Source organism: Camelus ferus, chromosome 13, assembly GCF_009834535.1.
Source record: "Camelus ferus isolate YT-003-E chromosome 13, BCGSAC_Cfer_1.0, whole genome shotgun sequence".
NCBI classification, from domain to species: domain Eukaryota; kingdom Metazoa; phylum Chordata; class Mammalia; order Artiodactyla; family Camelidae; genus Camelus; species Camelus ferus.
This window is the reverse complement of record NC_045708.1, coordinates 58664746-58687043: the sequence shown is the minus strand read 5'-3', so window position 1 is coordinate 58687043 and position 22298 is coordinate 58664746. Positions and strand designations below refer to the sequence as shown.

General features: G+C 33.7%; 1 protein-coding gene across 2 annotated transcripts; it reads right to left on the bottom strand.

The window, feature by feature from the left end:
* Positions 1–404: 404 nt before the first annotated feature.
* On the bottom strand, positions 405–21848 carry IFI44L (interferon induced protein 44 like). 2 transcript variants are annotated; one of them, XM_032494648.1, is made up of 9 exons: positions 21722–21848; positions 13589–14076; positions 13027–13075; positions 12104–12299; positions 8707–8859; positions 6998–7169; positions 2395–2495; positions 1884–2058; positions 405–1188 (listed from the first exon to the last, which is right to left on the bottom strand). In XM_032494648.1, exons 2-8 carry the CDS (start codon positions 14064–14066, stop codon positions 1888–1890), a joined length of 1320 nt encoding a protein of 439 aa, XP_032350539.1. In that variant the 5' UTR covers positions 14067–14076; positions 21722–21848; the 3' UTR covers positions 405–1188; positions 1884–1887. The 2 variants fall into 2 exon arrangements, with proteins under 2 accessions (XP_032350539.1, XP_006178577.2); XM_006178515.3 differs by lacking the exon at positions 405–1188 and adding an exon at positions 1324–1720.
* Positions 21849–22298: the final 450 nt, after the last annotated feature.

Here is a 22298-nt window from a genome sequence, read left to right as displayed (position 1 = left end):
AAGATGTACTTAATCTACTGTCCTCCATAAACTGGCCCAAAGACTCATCACATTAGGGATGGAATTTAGGGGCCTCCAAATTCCCACAGTTTGGGGAATACCTGAAGACTTTGATCAGCCTTGTTATCAAGTGGCTACTTTAACATCCGATGGGGTTTTGTCCCTACAAGATGATTACTTATCTGCTGGTCTCTGAGAGTCCCCCAGTCGATTTTATCAAACTAGTTATGAGCCTGCTTTTTTAATGAAGAAGCAACATGATAATCTTTAAAATTAGTTTTCTAGAGAAGACAAGGGCTTACACATTACCCACCGTAACTATTCCTCTTTGGTATTTTATTAAGGTGGATTCTGGGTGAATTTGGACAATGCTACAAATTTCTCTCAGAAAGAGTCACTTTTGATTTTACTTTTTGTCAAGCTTTATTAAGATATAATTAATATATAACATTATGTAATTTTAAGGTATTCAACATGATGACTTAATACACATATATATTGTGAACTGATTACCACAATAAAGTAAGTTAACATTTCCATTCCCTCAAGCCATTACCTTTTTTGTATGTGAGGTGAGAACATTTCAGAGCTACTCTCTTAGCAATTTTCAAGTATACAATACTGGACTGTTAACTATAGTCACCATGCTGTACATTAGATTCCCAGAGCTCATTCATCTTACAACTGGAAATTTGTACTCTTTAGCCAGCATCCCCTGTTTTTTCCCCACCCCTCAGCCCCTGGCAACCACCATTCCACTATCTGTTTCTATGAGTTTGGCTTTTCTAGATCCCCACGTATAAATGATGTCATACAGTATTTGTCTTTCCTGTTTGACCCATTCCACTTAGCATAATGTCCTAGTCCATCCTTTTTTGTCTAAAATGACAGGATTTCCTTCCTTCTAGGGCTGAATAATATTCCATTTTCTTTGACTTGCATTAGTAATCTTATTTGATCACTCTACTTTGGAAACATGGCTAGGATGGTTTGGAATTCAATTAATGAAAATCAGGCCTGAGTTCATTAAAGGAAAAACTATTTTTTTTTGGAGAAACAAAATGTAAGTCCTTGGGAAATACTTGTTCTTTTCAATTAACTTCAATTCATATTTTCATCCAGAGATAAGTGAAACATTCTCCCTCCTTTATTTCTCTCCAGCATTTCATTCTGTCCAAGTCTTCTCTCCTATAAGGAGAAAACTTTAAATACATGTTATTGCTCTGGGAAGGTTGGGAGGGATGCTTAATAACAGGTGTGCTTGCTCCCTGACAGGCACTGTGCTAATTTCTGTGAATACAAAGATAAGCCAAATCCAAACCCTGCTTCTCAAAAACACAATTTATTTAGAGCAACAGATATGTACGTTAATTGTTTTGTAGTCAATGTGATTAGTACTCACACAGATTTTTCATTGTAAGGGAATAGTTAATTTTGCTGAGGAGATTTAGAAAGGCGTCATAGGGATTAAACTGTAAATAGTGAAGAAATACAGAGAGTGGTTTGCAGTAGGGTCCACCACTGCTCAGGGTTGGCCTCTGCACCTGAGGTATGACTGATTTTAGAAGGAACCATCAGGAAGATATTGTCGGGGACAGAGGCAAAACTGTAAATGAAAGCAGAGCCTCAAGAAGATTGTCAGCAACCCCAGTTTGGGCCAAGTGTCTGAATCAAGGCAACTGATACTGCTTGCAGAGCTGGACCATTCCCACAACTGCATCTGAAAACAAAACATAAAAAGGGTAAAAACAAAGCACATATAGAAACAGGGCTGACAGAACTGGAACAGGCAGATGGGCGCCAGCCCTCCAACTGAGAAATAGTTTAGAGTTTGTCAAAAAGCACCAGTGCTTTTGGAGAGGAGCAGAAAGGGGCCAGAGCACCTGTTTATTCAAGAGGCAGATCCTCTAAGAAGTCATCTGCAGCCCTCAACATCTGCTTCAGTGCAGAGAGGATCAGAATGTCCTTTACGGGGTCCATCTCCCGCTCTGAAGCATAATTTTCAACCACGAAGATTTTAGAAATAGGAACGCCTAGCAGCTCGCTGGCAATTATTATCTGTGGAAAAAATGAGTTTAATAAGCATAAGTCTTATATCTAAAATTTGACTGAATTGAAATATAATTCAAGGAACAGAAAAAGTAATAGCTTAATAAATTATTTTCTGAATATAATTATAATTCACATAATTCTTATTTTAAAGTGGGGTATAAACTTGAATCAACCAGGCAGTTGATCTGTGTCTTCATTTACCTGTGAGTATACAGTGTGAGCACACATACACACACACACACATATATGCGCACACACACACATATACACACACACACAGACACACACACACACACACACACACTATTTCAATATTGTCTAGTTGCAAAAAGTATTCTTTACCTGGCTTTGAGAAATCATAGATTTACTCATCTTTGAGAAGTTGTTTTCAAGAACTTCATTGCTGTTTTTCACTTTAGTAAGCAAGGCTACCTGTGCGACACCTAAATCAAGTAGATAAATCAGTTATTTTATGTCATGAAAATGATGTGTCATTTTAATATCTCTATAACTATTTTCAGATTGAATTTGTGGTTTTAAAAACTCCTGAAAAAGAAATCTGCAGGCCCAGATGCTTTTATTGGAAAATTCTACCAGATATTCAAAGAGAAATTAATACCAATTCTACATAATTTCTTCCAGAAATGAAAGAAGAAGGAACATTTCCCAACTCATTTTACAAAACAAGTTCCTTCCTCTTTAACTGACAGCAGTGCAAGAGAAATTCAATGGACAAATGATAACCTTTTCAGCAAATGGTGCTGGAGCAATTGGATATTCACGGGCTAAAATAAAATAAAATAAATGAACATTGACCTATAACTCACATCTCATATCAAAAGTGATTCAAAATGAGTCATATATTTAAATATAAAATGTAAAACTATAAAACTTTTTGAAGAAAACACAGAAAAAAATCTGGGGACCTAAAGCTTGGTGAAGAGTTTTAGACACAAAATGAAAAGCATGACTCCTAAAAGAAAAAACTGACAAATTGGAGTTCACCAAAATTTAAAAAATTTTTTTCTGTGAAAGGTTGTTAAGATAACGAGAAGACAACTGAGCACTTGGAGAAACTATTTGCAAATCATGTATCTGAAAATTGTCTCCTATCTAGAATGTATAGATCTCTTAAAACTCAGCAGCAAAAAGCCAAAGAGTCAAAATAGAAAACAGGCCAATGACAGAAGAGATATTTCACTGAAGAAGACATACACAAACAAATAAGTACATTAAAAGACGTTCAGTGTATTTAGTCATCAGGGTAAAGCAAATAAAGGCCAGGATTAGCTATCACTATATAACTATTAGAAAAGTTAAATTTTTAAAAAATATCAATAATGCCAAACAGTAGCAAGAATGCAGAGAAACTGGTACTCTCATATATTGCTGGTAAAAATATTAAATGTGTAGTAATGTTGAAGAATGGTTTGGTGATTCTTAAAAAATTAAACACATCTAGCATAGGACCCAGCAATCACACTCTTGGGGAATTATCCCAGAAGAATAAAAACTTATGTCCACATAGAAACCTATTCATTAATATTTAAATGAACTTTACTTGCAATACCCAAAAACAAGAAGTAATCAAAAAGTCCTTTGATGAAGAATGATTGAAAGAAAACTGTAGAGTATCTATACCATGGATATCACTGAGTATCATTTACTCAATAAGGAGTGGACAATGCCAAAACCAGGCAAAGACACTACCAAAAAAGAGATTATAGGCCAATATCACTGATGAACATAGACGCCAAAATCCTCACCAAAATATTAGCAAATCCTCACCAAAATATTAGCAAAATATTAGCAAATCCTCACCAAAATATTAGCAAATAGAATCCAACAACATATAAAAAAAGCAAATAGAATCCAACAACACATAAAAAAGATTATACATCATGACCAAGTGGGGTTCATCTCAGGGACACAAGGGTGGTTCAACATACACAAATCAATCAGTGTAATACATCACATCAACAAGAGAAAGGACAAAAACCACATGATCATCTCAATAGATGCAGAAAAAGCATTTGATAAAATTCAACACCCATTTATGATAAAAACTCTCACCAAAGTGGGTACAGAGGGAACGTATCTCAACATAATAAAAGCTATATATGACAAACCTACAGCCAGCATAGTACTCAATGGTGAAAAACTCAAAAGCTTCCCTCTAAAATCTGGGACAAGGATGCTGACTATCACCACTCCTATTCAACATCGTCTTGGAAGTCCTAGCCACAGCAATCAGGCAAGAGAGAGTAATAAAAGGGATCCAAATTGGAAAAGAAGAGGTAAAAGTGTCACTATATGCCGACGACATGTTACTATATATATAGAAGACCCTAAAAGGTCCACACAAAAACTACTAGAGCTGATTGAAGAATTCAGCAAGGTAGCAGGTTACAAAATTAACGTTCAAAAATCAGTGGCATTTCTTTACACTAACGATGAATCAACAGAAGAAGAAAGTAAAGAAACAATCCCCTTTAAAATAGCACCCAAAGTAATAAAATATCTGGGAATAAATCTAACCAAGGAGGTGAAAGAATTATACATAGAAAACTATAAACCATTGATGAAGGAAATTAAAGAAGACTTTAAAAGATGGAAAGATATTCCATGCTCTTGGATTGGAAGAATAAATATTGTTAAAATGGTCACACTGCCCAAGGCAATCTACAGATTTAATGCAATCCCTATCCAATTACCCAGGACATATTTCACAGAACTAGAACAAATCATAATAAAATTTATATGGAACCATCAAAGACCAAGAATTGCCAAAGCATTACTGAAGAGAAAGAAAGAGGCTGGAGGAATCACTCTCCCAGACTTCAGGCAATACTATAGAGCTACAGTCATCAAGACAGCATGGTATTGGTACCAAAACAGACATATAGACCAATGGAACAGAATAGAGAGCCCAGAAATGAACCCACAAACTTTTGGTCAACTCATCTTCAACAAAGGAGGCAAGAATATACAATGGAATAAAGACAGTCTCTTCAGCAAATGGTGTTGGGAAAACTGGACAGCAGCATGTAAAACAATGAAGCTAGAACACTCCCTTACACCATACACAAAAATCAACTCAAAATGGATCAAAGACTTAAACATAAGACAAGATACAACAAACCTCCTAGAGGAAAATATAGGCAAAACATTATCTGACATACATCTCAAAAATTTTCTCCTAGAAGAAATAAAACCAAGAATAAACAAATGGGACCTAATGAAACTTACAAGCTTCTGCACAGCAAAGGAAACCAGAAGTAAAACAAAAAGACAACCTATGGAATGGGAAAAAATTTTTGTAAATGAAACCAACAAAGGCTTGATCTCCAGAATATACAAGCAGCTCATACGACTCAATAAGAAAAAAATAAGCAACCCAATCCAAAAATGGGCAGAAGACCTAAACAAGCAATTCTCCAAGGAAGACATACAAATGATCAATAGGCACATGAAAAAATGCTCAATATCACTAATTATCAGAGAAATGCAAATCAAAAGTACAATGAGGTATCACCCCACACCAGTCAGAATGGCCATCATTCAAAAATCCACAAATGACAAACGCTGGTGAGGCTGTGGAGAAAAGGGAACCCTCCTTCACTGCTGGTAGGAATGCAGTTTGGTGCAGCCACTGTGGAAAACAGTATGGAGATTCCTCAAAAGACTAGGAATAGACTTACTATATGACCCAGGAATCCCGCTCCTGGGCCTATATCCAGAAGGAACCCTACTTCAGGATGATACTTGCACCCCAATGTTCATAGCAGCATTATTTACAATAGCCAAGACATGGAAACAGCCTAAATGTCCATCAACAGATGACTGGATAAAGAAGAAGTGGTATATTTATACAATGGAATACTACTCAGCCATAAAAACTGACAACTAACGCCATTTGCAGCAACATGGATGCTCCTGGAGAATGTCATTCTAAGTGAAGTAAGCCAGAAAGAGAAAGAAAAATACCATATGAGATTGCTCATATGTGGAATCTAAAACAAACAAACAAACAAACAAAGCATAAATACAAAACAGAAATAGACTCACAGACATAGAATATAAACTTGTGGTTGCCAAGAGGGTGGCGGGTGGGAAGAGATAGACTGGGATTTCAAAATTGTAGAACAGATAAACAAGATTATACTGTATAGCACAGGGAAATGTGTACAAGATCTTATGGTAGCCCACAGAGAAAGGAATGTGACAATGAATATATATATATGTTCATGTATAACTGAAAAATTGTGCTCTACACTGGAATTTGACACACATTGTAAAATGATTATAGATCAATAAAAATGTTAAAAAAAAAATAGGAGTGGACAACTGATACCCAAAACAACTTTGATGGAACTCAAAGGATATTAGAGTGAAGGAAAAAAAGCCAGTCTCAAATCAGACATACTGTTTGACTCCATTTGTGTAACATTCTCAAAATAACAAAGTTATGGAGATGCAGAAGAGACTAGTTGCTGGCAAAAATTAAGGATTGTGAAGGCACCATGAGAAAACTTTTGTGATGATGGAGTAGTTCTGTGTCTTGCTTGTAGTGGTTGTTACATGAATCTACACATGTGGCAAAATGACAGAGCAAGACCCAACTTATAAGAGTATTAGTCTCCTGGTTTTAATTTTTATGGTCTACTCACATAATAAGAGGTGGTGACTCCCTATCAAGCCACAGGAAAATCACACATGATGAAAATCTATGGCCACTCTAGTCTCTGAGGACCAAAGACTAAGCTCTAGAGCCTTTCTTTGCGTAAAGCTTGTAGATGATCTCCGACTGCCGCAGCCAGCAACCAACCCAGGGCTCAGGAACTGGATAAAGAGGACATGAGACCTGTACTCTTTCTGCAATGTCCTGGAAATATATTATCCTCTCAAAATGAATTTTTTTTTTGATAAGTACAGTAAGACTTACCGTGGTTCAATACTTCTTTCTGAACTTGTATGAGCTTTGCCCGCATTGCAAAGGAGAGACTGTCCATAGAGTTGATGTCAAAGACATAAGCCACACAGTGAATTCCGTCTTTTAGTGATGGAGAGGTGATGAATGCAGGATGCTTGGGTGTAATTGGTTTATGAGGACTAAACTGTTACAGAAACAAAAGGTAGCATTTAGAGAGTCTACTGAATTCTTTCAGATACAATTCATGATTCAAACATGACCACCACTAACCTCCAAGCCAAAACTTTCCCTTCTCTCAGATACTCCTTCCTCAGGTTAGTTAGCAGTATCTCTCTTGCATACTTCCTCTCCACTGTCAGCATAATGCCATTGTATCTTTTTAGAAAACCCCCACTTCATTGCTTTAGCAAAAATGACAACTATCCATAATTTACATTATCCATAATGAAAATATTTCAGAAAAGTATAAACAATGATTTTTGTAAAAAAGCTAATTTCCAATCCCAGTCTCCAGTACAAACTACTATTACTGTTTGTCACATACCATTTAAGACTCCTCCCCAAGCATTTTGTATACTTAGATGGACTAGTGGATAGAGATAAAAGGAGAGAGAAAAACATATTGAAAGTGTTATTTTAACTAAAATACTATAATTTAATTTTACAGAAGAAAAAAACTAAAATGAAACAGAAGGAATACTAAATTTCAAGTTAACATCTCCTTACTACAAGACAGTAATCTTTCCAGGATTAATAAAATAATTACAAAACATAATACAAGGATGGATTCATTATTTTTTTTAACTGTATGTTTCAGTGTTGGACTGAACTGATTGACTTTCTGCTGTGAAAAATGAATGTGATCATATGTTCATGATTTTTCTTATTTTTCTGCCCAGCTCCTCCTCCCTGTATCTATGTCTTTTTTTTAGATTGTGAGCTCCTTGAGGATAAAGATTATGTTTTTATTCAACTGTATGTTTCCAGTAACTAGAATAGTATCTGGCTCAAATTAGGTTTTAAATAAATGAGTGCATAATTAAGGTTGCTAATCAAGCACAATTGAGAGGCAAAGGAAGACACTCTTTAAAAATTGAGGCTGATTTTATCATACTCACTACCTAAGAGAAGGTTGATAATGATGGCTAAGTTTTTGAGAGCTTCAAGTATACTATCTTGTTTAATCTTCTTAGCCATCCTATGAGATGAGCATTATTATTAGCTACATTTCACACATGAAAAAACTAAGATTTACAGAGACAAGATGTAACTTGCTTATGGATACACATCTAATTAGTGGCAGAGCCAACTTTGAATCTGGGTATTTAAGTAGTTAGTATTTAAGCAGTGAAGTCTACGCACTTTCAGTATAACCTCACACTTCCACAAAAAGTGGTTGTTTCAATGGTTTGTCTAAGGGATCAAAAAAGGGCAAGAGATTAAACTACTACTTTCCTAAGATTTTTACATCATTACAAAGAGTGATATAAATATCTCCTCTTGACATTTTCCTGGAATCTACATGAGTAGAATCCTACCTTTAGGCTACATTTCTTAATGTATATACTTTCCTTACACGAATACGTATTCATCTAAAGTAAAAGTGTTGGCTGGTGTTGAAGCCACTCTTCCACAGTTAAAAATGCCTCAAGGGGTCAAGATTCAACAAAAGGCATTGATGAAAATGATTTGAAATATTTTAAAGATTGGAGAATTCTTACCTGATATCTGTCGGGCATGCAGCCTTTTAAGATGTGGGGTATGTCATCCACACACAATCCTACTCCCTCTTTCTCACCCAGCCCCATGGAGTCACACAACTTAAATGGCAGAGATTCACCATCTATTCCATATTTAATAGAATATATCCTGTACTGTGAAACAAAACACATCAAGTTTAAAAATTCACTCTTCAAGGAACCTTTAAGACATGACGATAGGAAAAACAGAGACTGGTTAATATTTTAAAACTGTGGTCCTCAAACATTTTGGTCTCAGGTCAACTTACACTCTTAAAAATTATTGAGGATTCCAAAGATATTTTATTTATGTGGGTTATGTCCACGGATATCTAACATAGTAGAAAGTAAAGCAAAAAGTTTGAATATTCCTGAAATCATTTAAAAATACAATCATGAATCTGTTACATGTTAACCTAACTAACAACTTGATGAAAAAAGGATTTTCCAAAACAACTATAGGAAAGGGTGGGATTGATTTACTTTTTGTAATTCTCTTTAATGTCTAAATTAATAGAAAACAGCTGGATTCTTATATTTGCCTCTGCACTCAGTCGGTTGTGATGTTTTGGTTGAAGTATGAAGAAAATCTGGCCTCACACATACACATATAGTGGAATAGGAAGGAGTATTTAACATAACAACTTTCACAGGATTGTGGGCTTTCATCATTAGTAATACATCAAAGCTGAACAAGTGATAATTTCTCAAAAGTTAGTGGCAATGTGAAATCTGTGACATTTTCATACTCTGTTGCATTAAACTCATTGATCTATCTTACAATTTGAAGATATCTTTTATCCATCCATGGTTTTGTAACCTGATGCAATGGTCATTTGAAAATATTGGTTCACTGGCTTATCTAGATCTTCCAGATACTGGCACATTTTATTATACAACATTAAAACATTATATTTGTTAAGATCATCATTCATCACATCAGATAAGTCTTTAGGTACTGGAATGTTATCAAGCTCAAAGTGATGGCAACAAGTTTCCCAAAGTTCTCATTTTTCTCAAAAAATCAGTGTTATCATTGGCAACAAGCATTGTTGATTATTTCCCTTGGAGTAATAAGCTCACTTTGTGCATTTTCTGAAAAAAAGGTCTACCAAATAGCCAAGAATGAAAAACTAAGTCTGTCCATTGTTTTCTCAATTAAAAATGATTCGACGTGAGTAAAGTTCAGCTCATGACTCAACCACACCGGAGGCTTTGCTGGACAACCACCATATTTGGATCTGCAGGAGGAGCACTTTATGTGCACTTCCCATTTCATCGCACAAAACTTCAAAATCGCATGTATTCAAAAGTTGAGTCTAAATAAAACCAATAATTGTTCTTAATTCATCAAGGACATTCTGAAGTGAAAATGGCATTTTTTTGTTTTGTTTTCACTGCGAGCTCAGTGGCAAGGAACATTACAGTGAATATAGTAATATTTGGTGTCACTGCCTAATTCACGCTAAGGTGTCAACAGAGAAAAGTATGTTTGTCTGACCAGTCCAAATGCTAACACACGAGGAAGGGCAAAAAAGCATCTTAGTATTATTATAAAAATAGTTCTAAACTCACAGATCCCCTAGCAGAGTCTCAGGGATTCTCGGGGTCCACAAATCTCACTTAAGGTACACTACTTTAACAAATCTTTTTTCTTCTAGACACACTCAATCTGATCCCAAGAACATTTTTCAGGACAACTTTGGAAAACATGTATTCATTGGTCAAATACACTTCCAACACAGGTACAACTATGGAAGATTTAGGAAACTCACAAAAAAAATCAGGTTCTCAGAGACACTAGACAATACTTTCATCACAATTTTCCCACTCCAAACCAGGAAGTGGAGGATCCATCTATAACCTGTTGTAATTTGTCATGGAGTCAAAAGCTCCCATCACTCCATAAAATGTCTTGGAGCAATGCTACTGGAGGTTTTGATTTAAGTGAATGAGGTTTACTGCTACCTCAGTATAGAATGAATTACCTGAAATATTAGAGTTATATACTTAATTAAGTATATAATAATAAAATATAAAATAATAAAATTTTAAGATCAATAGGCACATTCATAGTTCCATTAATCATTAACCTGTTTCCTTTACAACTTCATTTCCTCAAAGAGAGGGGGCTCTGAGCAATAAGGTATTCCATTTCCTTAAACAAATATTCTGTCTTGTTTTCCTTCAGTGTGTATAGTATTTACATTCCATTTGGAGTTCAAGATCTACATCTTCTCTTAAAACAATGCCTTTGGCATTTTCAACATGAAACAAAGGCAGAGAAAAACCTGTCCTGATCAGTACTTCTGGTATAGCGTCTTTCACACTGAATAGTACTTATTTGTTTATTGGTTTGTTTGTTGCAACACAATATTTAGCAAAGATAAACATTTCAATCAATTCTTAACGTAGTGAATTGCTGTAGTATCTTGCCTTGGCTCCTAAGGCTAGGCTGATATATCATAATAAAGTCACTGAAGTGGAAAACTCCAGCCAACATCAAGAAATAAGATGTGACTCTTGAAAGTCCTAGAAAATACCTTCAGTTATTGAATGTGAACACAAAACTAAAATGAGCCATTACTGTCTTATGCTAAATTTTGCATTGATAATATACAGAATATTCCCAACCAGAAGATGACAGTATTAGATTGGGGCAATCATAGAAAAACATAGCTTGATTATGAAATTTCCTATTCATCCCCTTTTTTGGCTTTGTATAATAACATTGACAGGCGGAGAATGGAAGAACATTTCTAGATAAATATTGCACTGTAATTTGTAGATCTTTATAGTAACAGCTTTAAAAATGGTATTAGTACTTATTTCCTTAAATATATTTGTTTACAAATAAGATACTCTTTATAGGAGCATTAATGGATTCACTTACACTTTGAAGGTTAACCCACCAAAGTGAATTGCTGCTTCACTTTTCATGGTCATTTCTCATAAAATGGTTTGTATGATGTAAAAGTATTGCAATACATAATTCTCATTATTTGATTACAAAAAAGAGTAAAGACTATCAATCCAGGCAAAACCATGTGGGACATGAGTAAAAATATATATCAAATAAAATAGACAAAGATTTCCACAAAGCTTTTAAAAATGTATTTTTTTTTTTACAAATACCAAAAAACATTCTTCTTATAACTGTTTTTTGCATCCATAAAAACTGAAAGCCTCTCTGTATAATATAACTTAATGAAGACAATTCTGATTCAATTTTTATTCCTGTTTTACATTTATTTTTGCACTTAATTGTTCATAGATTAGGTGGCAGTTAATTTATTGAGAAAATAGCAAAGAAATGAACAAACCTAATAATTTTGTAATCCAGAAGACAAAATCCTCAGGAAATCCTGAAATAACTTACCTGTTCAGTAATGCTAGTGATGTCAGAACCCACGATGGCTTGGCGAGTCAAACGGCCTTGGAAAATAGACTTCACTGAATTGAAAAAACTAGACTTTCCAGACCCAACTGGACCCAACAAAAGAATACGGATTTCTGATACCAGGTCTGCATAGGGCTTGTAGTCTCTGAGGTCTTCTAGGAGACTATTTCTGTGCCTGTTAAAATGCAGTAGTTAAAATACAACAGCCAGACCATCCGTAAGGAACAATACCATTTGATTCACCTGGAGCCTCTTGTCTTTCCTCTAAAAAGTATAGTTCAATTACTTACTTATCATTTGATATTAATGTCTTCTATCATATGACTTGAAAAGGTCTAAAGTTACACATTTTGTGCTTGAGAAAATGCACTTATCTATATGAGACTAATTCAACATTAACCAGCAACCAAATCATTGTTAAACTATTAGCCTTAGACCATATAAATCTAATGAGAAGTAACAATAATAATGAAGATGAATTTTCAGAAATAATATATTAAGGAGAAATAAAAATAAAATATATGCAATGCAAGTATTTATCTATAAACTTGGGGAAAAGTGACTTTGTTTTTAAAATTTTCTGAAGTTCCCCCAAAATTTTCTTCTCAAGAAAAAGATTCAGAGAAATTATCTGAAATGGTCATCTCAACTCTATCTGGAAAACTTTGAATCTAACGGGGCCAAAGTCAAATCGTCATTAGGTGGATCTTAAAAATTTCAGTTGGTAGTGGTTTTGTTTTTGTTGTTATTCTAACTTGTCGTGAACACATTATTTCAAGAACATTATAACTGATTTTTAACATTCCAAGTGGTATGATTTTTTAATCTTAATATTTGTCAGTGCCATTTATATGGTTAGTCTAAATGAAATGAGTAGCAAATAGTCCAAGAAACTAACTTACTGTGTGGCTTCTGTTATCCTGCTTATGTAGCCTGCATCATCCTTAATTCCTAAAGGAAATAAACATAGCATCATAATTTTTAAACTTCCCTGGTGAAGCGTAGCCAAGTCTACCTTCTAAACAGGGCATTGAGTCCGCTTGCATAACCCAGCTGAGCTACTCAGTAAGAGTTAGAGTTGGCAGCATAATGAGATGAAGGGGCGTGAGACATATCTTCTTTGCACAGTAACTCACTCTGGAAACTCTCACATAACTGTGCCCAAAGGTCCTAGGGCTGACGAAAGACGTGTCACGTGTCAAAGTAGGTCTGCTCTGATAGTGAGGCCTCTCTCTCTGTCTCTCTCTTCCTCTCTCTTTCCATCACTTCACTTACACTTCTCAACTTACTTTGATCAAAGCTGCCTATTCTTTCTGGGTAATAACCTCATAACCTCTATGCCTCCCAGGTTTCACTCTGGAGTTTATGAAAGAGAAATTTGGTGGCATGAACCTCAATTGTTTGTCTCATTTTCCCAAACACAAAGACTAGAACCAGAATGTAGGATTATCTCATTTAACATACCTTCAACTCGAAAAACTTCACATTCCGAATATCTGCAGGAAAGGTCAGATGTAAGTCCTAATTCTTCCTCTAAAAACTCAGGTATACAAATTTTTTCACTTCTTGGTAATATATACAAACTCTGAAATTTAGCGAAATCAAATCTCAGATCTTCACTAGTAATTTCTAATGTTGAGTTTAAAAATGCAGTTGTCATTTTCATTGTTTCATTCTTTTGAAATGAAAAAAAGAAGGAATTATTTGGCTCTTTAAAGTTTTTACCCATTTCAGGATAATGCCCAAGAATAAAGATCCCAAAAGTATATTCAGGAAGATAAATCATTGTTATAGTGGGTCCTTGACCAATGCACTTATTATTCATATTTTGAATGTTATTTCCATGGACACTAGACTTATAAAGAAGTCTCAAGGAAACATTTCCAAGTAGCTTTTGCAGACTCCTTTCCTCGTTCCATGTCAGTGTGGTTGTCACTGCCATTGTTCTGTATCTAGGGGGAGGAAAAATAATCGTTTGAGAGAGTAGTATCACATCACAGTTTAAAGCACGGATTTCTTCTTCTAGTTCCAGGGAGTTATTTTTATCTCTGGCCCATTTAAAACATGTTACTTGGATTACAATGCTATATATATATATATATATATATATATATATATATATATACACACACACACACACATACACACATATATACATATATATATGCACATATATACACATATATAAATGTGGCAATAATAAAGATGCTTAATGATCTCAAGAAAATTGTGCATGAACAAAATGAAAATTTCCACAAACAGAAATTATTCTTTTTTAAAATATAAATTTTAGAGCTAAAGAATATAATAACTGAACAGTAAATTTACTACGTTTCAACAGCAGACTTGATTAAGCAGAAGAATAAGTGAATTGAAGACAGTTCACTTGAAATTATCCAGTCAGAGGAACAAAAAGAAAAACAAATAATGAAAAGGAGGAAAGAAAGCCTGAGGGGGTTAAGAAACATCATAACATAAATCAATATATGCATTATGAGTGGCCCAGGAGCAGTGAAACGGGGTTACAAAAAGCTTATTTAGAGAAATAGTTGGCTTAAAACTTCACAAATATGGGGAAGGAAACAGATACCCAGATTCAAAAAGGCCAATAGTACCCATATAGGATTTAAAAAATCCACACAAAGATGTAATATTATTTAATTATCAAAAGTTAAAAACAAAAAGAGAATTTTGAAAGCAGCAATAAAGAAGTAATTCATCACATACAGGGAATCTCCCTAAGACAACTAATGGATTTCCTAGCAGAAACCTTGCAGGTCAGAAGGGAGTGGAATAACATACTCAACATGTTAAAAGAAAATAATGCCAATGAAGAATACTATTTCTGGCAAGATATTCCTTCAAAAATGAAGGAGGGATAAAGACTTTCCCAGATAAACAAAAGCTGAAAAAGTTTATCACTTCTAGACCTGGCAAAATAAATTATAATGAGAGTTCTTCAAGTTGAATGAAATGATACTAATAAAAAACAGGAAAGCTAAGAAAAGCATGAAGATCTCTGGTAAAAGTAAATATATATAAACAAATACATAATATTTTAATATTGTAGTGGTGATGTATAAGTCACTTCTAATTCAGGTACAGAAGTTAAAACAAACAAAAGTATAAAAATAACTATGCAAAAATATTACTGGATACACAATATAAAAAGTTACGACAGAAATACTGTAAGTCAAGAAAGTAAAAGTATACAGTTTTTGTATGTGATTGATGTTAAAATAGATCATTATAATTATAAGATGTGTAAGGTAACCACAAAGAAAATATCTGTAGAAGGTACACCAAAAAAATAAAAATAAAAAGGAATGAAAGCATGTGACTATAAAAAAAGCTAAAAAATCACAAAAGGAAACTGAAAGATATTAATTGAGGGACAAAAGAGCTAAAAGACAGACAGAAAAAAATTAACAAATGGTAGTAGTCAATCTTACCCTATCAACAATTACTTTAAATGTAAATGGACTAAACTTCCCAATTAAAACACTGAGAGGCTAAATGGATAAAAAGATCAACTATATACTGTCTACAGGAGACTCATTTTAGATTTAAGGACATACATAGAATGAAAGTAGAAAGATAGTAAAAAAAAAATTCCACTCAAATGTAAAACAAAAGGCAGCCTGATATTTATATCAGGCAAAATAGACTTTAAATCAAAATCTGTCCCAAGAGTCAAAGAAAGACATTATATTAACAATAAAAGGATCAACTCACCAAGAATATAACAATTACAAATATATATGTATTCAAAATCAGAGCAGCTGACTAAATGAAACATTGACAGCAACACAATAATAATAGATTTAAACTTTCATTAGGAGAGTCAGTACTTTCAAAACATGGATAGCAACTTTGATATGCACTGAGAAACCAAAAAAATCCATGTGGTTCACTTTATTGTGAATAGTCACTTTATTGTATTGCTCTGGAACAAAACCTGCCATATCTCCAAGGTATGCCTGTATAAATGTAATCTACCATATTAATTGATTCAAGGAAAAGAAAAACTTATGCTTCTCTCGGTAGAGAGGTTTTCACATTATAGTACATGGATAACTTCCTGACAATTAATTTGATCTCCACAGAGGTAGAAACAATGAATTTTATGGCTCAGGAAAAAAAATGTATAGCATATCTAAAGAATAACAAGGAAACAGAGTACTTCAGCAACATTACAGGTCAAATGAACCTGACAGAGATATACATAAGAGTCCATCCAACAACAACAGAAGACACATTTTTCTCAAGCACACAGGGAACATTCTCTATGACAGACCACAAGTCAGGTCACAAAACAAATATTAACAAATTTAAGAAGATTCAAATCATACTAAGTATCTTTTCTAAACACAATGATATGAAACTAGAAATCAATAGCAGAAGGAAATCCAGAAAACTCACAAATACGTGAGAATTAAACAAAACACTCTTGAATAACTAATAGGGCAAAGAAATAATCAAAAAGGGAAATTAGATAATATTTTGAAACAAATGAAAATTTAGAACACAACATACCAAAAATAATAGGATGCAGCAAAAGCAGTAACAAGAGGGAATTTTATCATAAGTGACTACATTAAAAAGAACACCTTAAGTAAATAATCTAGCTTTAAAGCTCAAGCAGCCAGACAAAGAAGGGGGGGAAACATACAAAGTTAGTGGAAGGCAGAAAATTTAAAAAGATTAGAAAAGAAATAAATGAAATAAAGGATAGACAAAAATGAATAAAACTGAGGGTCTTTTTAATTAACAAAATGACAAATGTCTAGCTAGACAAAAGACTAAAAGGAATAAAATCAGAAATGAAAGAAGAGATATTACAACTTATGCCACAGAAATAAAAAGGATTGAGACTATCATGAATAATTATACATCAACAAATTGTACAACCTAGAAGAAATGAATACAGTTCCTCAAAACATAGAACCTACCAAAACTGAATCATGAAGACAGAGAAAATCTAAAAAAAATTAATAACCAATAAAGAGATTAAATCAGCCATCAAAACCTTCCAATAAACAAAAGCCCAGAATAAGATAGCTTCACTGGTAAATTCTATCAAATATTTAAAGAAGAATCAATCCCAATTGTTTAAATCTTCCAAAAACTTGAAATAGAGGTGGGAACACTTCCAAACTTACTTTATGAAGCCCATATTTCCCTTATACCAAAGACAGACAAAGATACTACAAGAAAAAAAAGAAAAAGATAGATCGATTTCCTTGATGATTATAAAGGCAAAAATCCTCAGCAAAATACCATCAATCCAAATTCAGCATCACATTAAAAGGATAATACACCGTGACCAAGTGGGATTTATCCCTGGGATGCAAAGATGGTTCAACATACAAAAATCAATAAATGTAATACAGCAATAACAGAATGAAGGATAAATATCACATCATTATCTCAATAGATGCAGAGAAAGCATGTGACAAAATTCAACACCATTTTATCATAAAAATTCTCAACAAAGAACAGAAGGAAATTAGCTCAACATAGTAAGTTCATATATTAAAGCATATAACTCTTCCTCTCTTCCTCTAAGATCTGGAGCAAGGCAAGATTGTTCACTCTTACTACGTCCATTCAATGCAGTACTACAAGTCCTAACCAGAGCAATTAGGCATGAAAAATAATAATTAAAAGTATCCAAATCAGACAGGAAGAAATAAAATTATGTCTATTCACAGATGACATGATCTTCAATGTGAAAAGCCCTAAGGATTACACACACGCACACACAAACTTGTTGGAACTAATAAGTAGGTTCAATCAAGTTGCAAGATACAAATCAACAAACAAAAATCAGTTGCATTTCTGCACACTAAAAATATACTAACTGAAAATGTAATTAGGAAAACGATTCCCATTTACAATAGCACCAAAATTAATAAAACACTTAGAAACAATAAGGAGGCAAAAAGACTTGTACTGAAAACTATAAAACACTGTGGAAAGAAACTAACAAAGATAAAGGAAAGACATCATATGTTAATGGACTGGAAGACTTAAAATTGTTAAAATATCCATACTACCAAAAGTGATATACAGTTTCAATGTGAACTCTATCAAAATCCCAATAGCATAGAATAAACAATCTTAAAATTCATATGAGACCACAAAGGATCTCAAATAGACAAAACACACTTGAGAAAGAAGATAAAAGCCAGAATCCTCACATTTCTTATTTCTAAACATATTACAAAACTATAGCAATTTGAAAGGTATGATATTTGGCATAAAGACAAATATATAAATGAACAAAACAGAATAAAGATCCCCAAAGAAACCCATGCATATACAGTCAATACTGATCTTTAACAAGGGTGCCAGGAATACAAAATTGAGAAAGGACAGTCTCTTCAACAAATGGTGTTAGCAAAACTAGACAGCCAGATGAAAAAGAATAAAATTGAATTCTTATCTTAGACCACACACAAATAGCTCAAAATTGATTAACAGCTTAAATGTAAGACCTAAAACTATAAAAATCCTAGAAGAAAACAGAGGAAGAAAGCTTCATAACACTGTTCTAAGCAATGGTTTCACGGATATGACACCAAAGCACAGGTAACAAAACCAAAAATAGACAAGAGGAACTAGATCAAAGTAAAAAAATTTCTGCACAGCAAAGGAAACAATCAAGAGTGAAAAGTCAACCTAAGACATAGGAGAAAATATTTGCAAACCATGTATCCCATAAGGGCTTAATACCCAAAATATATAAAGAACTCATACAACTCAACAGCAAACAGAACAAAACCTGGTTTTAAAAAAAAAACAAGCAAAGGACTTGAATAGACATTTCTCCAAAGACATACAGGTGGCCCACAGGTATATAAAGAGATGGTAAACATCACTAATCATCAGAGAAATGTAAATCAAACCACAGTAAGATATCGCCTCACATCTGTTATGATGACTGTTAAAGGAAAGAAAGAAAGAGAGAGAAGAAAGAAAAGACGAGAAAGAGAGAAAAGAGAAAGGAGAAAGAAAAAGAAAGAAAGACAAGAAGAACAATAAAGAAAAGAAAGAAAGAAGAAAGAAGAACGTAGAAAAAGAAAAAAGAAACAAAGGAAAGAAATAATAAGGAAGAAGGAAGAATCAGGCCGGAAGTACGCACTTCACCGGACTAACTGAAACTCCGCCTAAGAATTCATCCGTGAGCGGGGGACCGACACATACTTTATTTGGGTTTTTTGTTTTTGTTTTTTGCAGTTGAGTTGTAGGAGTTCCTTATATACTTTGAGTATTAGCTCATTATCAGAAATATGCTTTGCAGTCAAGAGTGCACAAGTGTTCCAAGGATGTGGAGAAATCAGAACACTGGTTCCCTGTTGGAGGGAAGGTAAAATGTTCCAGTCACTTTGGAAATAGTATGGAAGTTCTGCAGAAAATTAAACTAACATATAATACAGCAACCCCACTTCTAGGTACTTATCCTTAAAAAATTAAGGTTTCCAAAGAGATATTTGCACTTCCATGTTCACTGAAGTGTTATTCACAACAACCAAGATGAGGAAACAATCTATGTCCACAAATAGATCAATGATTTTTTTCAATGTAAGAGAGACATAAAGATATATAGATATAAAGATCGATATATACTTACACAAAGGGATGTTAGTCATTAAAAATAAAAAGAAATTCTGCCATTTGCAATAATATCAATGGACTTTGAGGGCTTTATGATAAGTGAAATAAGTCATACAGAGAAAGACAAATACTACATGGTCTCATTCATATGTGGAATCTAGAAAAACCAAACTCACAGAAATAAAAAACAGGACAGAAATAGACTCATAGACAGAGAATACAGACTTGTGGTTGCCAGGGGGGTGGAGGGTGGGAAGGGATAGACTGGGATTTCAAAATTGTAGAATAGATAAACAAAATTACACTGTATAGCACAGGGAAATATACACAAAATGTTATGATAACTCATAGAGAAAAAAATGTGACAATGAGTGTGTATATGTCCATGAATGACTGAAAAATTGTGCTGAACACTGGAATTTGACACAACATTGTTAAGTGATTATAAATCAATAAAAAATGTTAAAAAAACAAAAATACTTCAGTAATACCATTTAGAAAATAGTTTTGTATGTTAATAGGAATACCTACAGGATCTTAAAGAAAAATAAAATTTTTACAGAAGGAAAAAAAAAAAAAGAAATAAAAACAGATGGTTGTTGCCAGAAGTAGGGGGTGGGGGTGGTGAATGGTTGAAGGTGGTCAAAATGTACAAACTTCCATTTGTAAGATAAATTAGTTCTGAGGCTGTAATGTACAGCCTGGTGACACAACTGATTATGCAGTCTTGAGGACAAGTGAATAGTGCTATAGAAAAATTTAATTAAATCATAGCATCTTCATAATCTCATAATAGCCTCAAAACTAAATTCCAGTTGATGTGAAGCCCTAAATGTGAAAAGTATTAGAAGGAAATACTGAAGAGTATCATTATGACCTTTGAATTGGGAAAGATTTCTAAAATAAGATACTAAAAGTACAAACTATAAAGGAAAGAAGGATAAATTTTACTACATTAAGAAATTTAAGAAAACTTAAATTTTTCTTACAATAGAAGATACAACAAATGCATACAAATACAAACAAATGCAGTTTAAAAATCCATATATCCTACAAAGATTATCCAACATATGTAAAGAGTTTCTATTAAAAAATAAGGAAACCACAAACAACCTAATAGAAAAGTAGTCAAAGTATGTGCTGAGGAAATTCACAGATGAAGTAACTCAAATGGGCTATAAACATATGAAAAAATGTTCAACCATTCTAGTGACAAGGAACTGTATGTGAAACAATACTGGGGTATCATTTCACAACAAACAAAAATCCAGTGATACTAACAGTTGACTAGGACATAGAGATTCAAGAACATTTCCATTGTCCTGGTAGGCATGCATCATTTCAGAGCAAATATATTCATAACAGCATTGTTTATGGTGACATTAGAAGATTCGATACACAAATTTTGGCATATTACAATTTGTATATCATATAATGAAATACTAAAGAGCATTGAAATGGCTAAACTAGGCTTATTTGTATCAATGTGAAATACAACTCAAAGAATTAATCTTGACTGGAAAAAAGCAAGTTGAGAGTGAGACTCTTGGTGAAGTACCATTTATAAATAGTTAACACAGAAAGCAACACTAGAGTTCATATTTAGAGACATACATAGAGTAAAAGCATAAAATAAGCATTTTCTGGATAGTGTTTCCCTCCAGAAAAGAAGAAAGAAAAGAGAAAAGAAGGTAAGAGAGACTCAGATCATTTCAACATTATCCAAAATGCTTTTGTTCTTAAGGAAAGAAATCATTTCAAAAATCTGATAGAACTGCATAAGATTACCCACAGTTCATTTATTCTCCATAGTTCCCTGTGAAATATTGAAATCCTCATTAAAAAACAAAACCAATGAAAGAGAGAAGTATGATCATTAGCAGGAATTGCACACTGCAACTCTTTTTAAGAGAAAGAAAACCAGGCAAGTTTCTTCACATGCAGCTAGGAAACATTGGATGGCAGGAAGTCACTTACCAGTTTTTAAGATTTGGATGGGACTTAAGTGGAGTATTCAGCTGCTCTGTCTGATTTGTGAAACAGCCACAGTTTGGAGACAGAAAGTTCTGCTGAGATCAGTGGCTTCCCATCAGAAAGAAAGGAAAGTGAAACTGAAATCCAAAGCAGCAAACAATCAGGAAACAGCAATTTGATTGCTGTTAAGTTTCTTTTTCCTTACAGTCATTAAGTTTCTTTTTCCATAGGAAAAAAGAGAGAAAACAAGAAAAAAGAGATTCCTGCTGAGCACATGAAAATGATCTTTGGTCTCCTCCATATCCGACATCTAGACATGTGTGAAATGGCAATTATTAATTTAAAATTACAATAAAACTAACAGCTAACATTTCTTGTGCAGTTAACTATGTATTTGGCACTGTGCAACTACATGCATTTTCCTAGTTTCTGCTCAAAGCAATCTCATACAGTCAACACTATTAGTAGCCTTATTTCTCAAAGTGTGAAAATGAAACTTAAGGACATTAAGAGACTATGCCCAGAGCAATTCAGCTGATAGAGTGATGTAGTTAGCTGCTATTCAAAACCCAGTCTTTCC

Bases quoted from the DNA above. Each gene is read 5' to 3' on its own strand.
- IFI44L (XM_032494648.1), bottom strand. From the start codon at position 14,066: ATGGCAGTGACAACCACACTGACATGGAACGAGGAAAGGAGTCTGCAA. The intron at 13,076-13,588 runs GTATGTTAAATG...TATTTCCTTTAG, and splicing joins TGAAGTTTTTCGAGTTGAAG to GAATTAAGGATGATGCAGGC. The intron at 2,059-2,394 runs GTAAAGAATACT...TTTTTTCCACAG, and splicing joins CTATGATTTCTCAAAGCCAG to ATAATAATTGCCAGCGAGCT.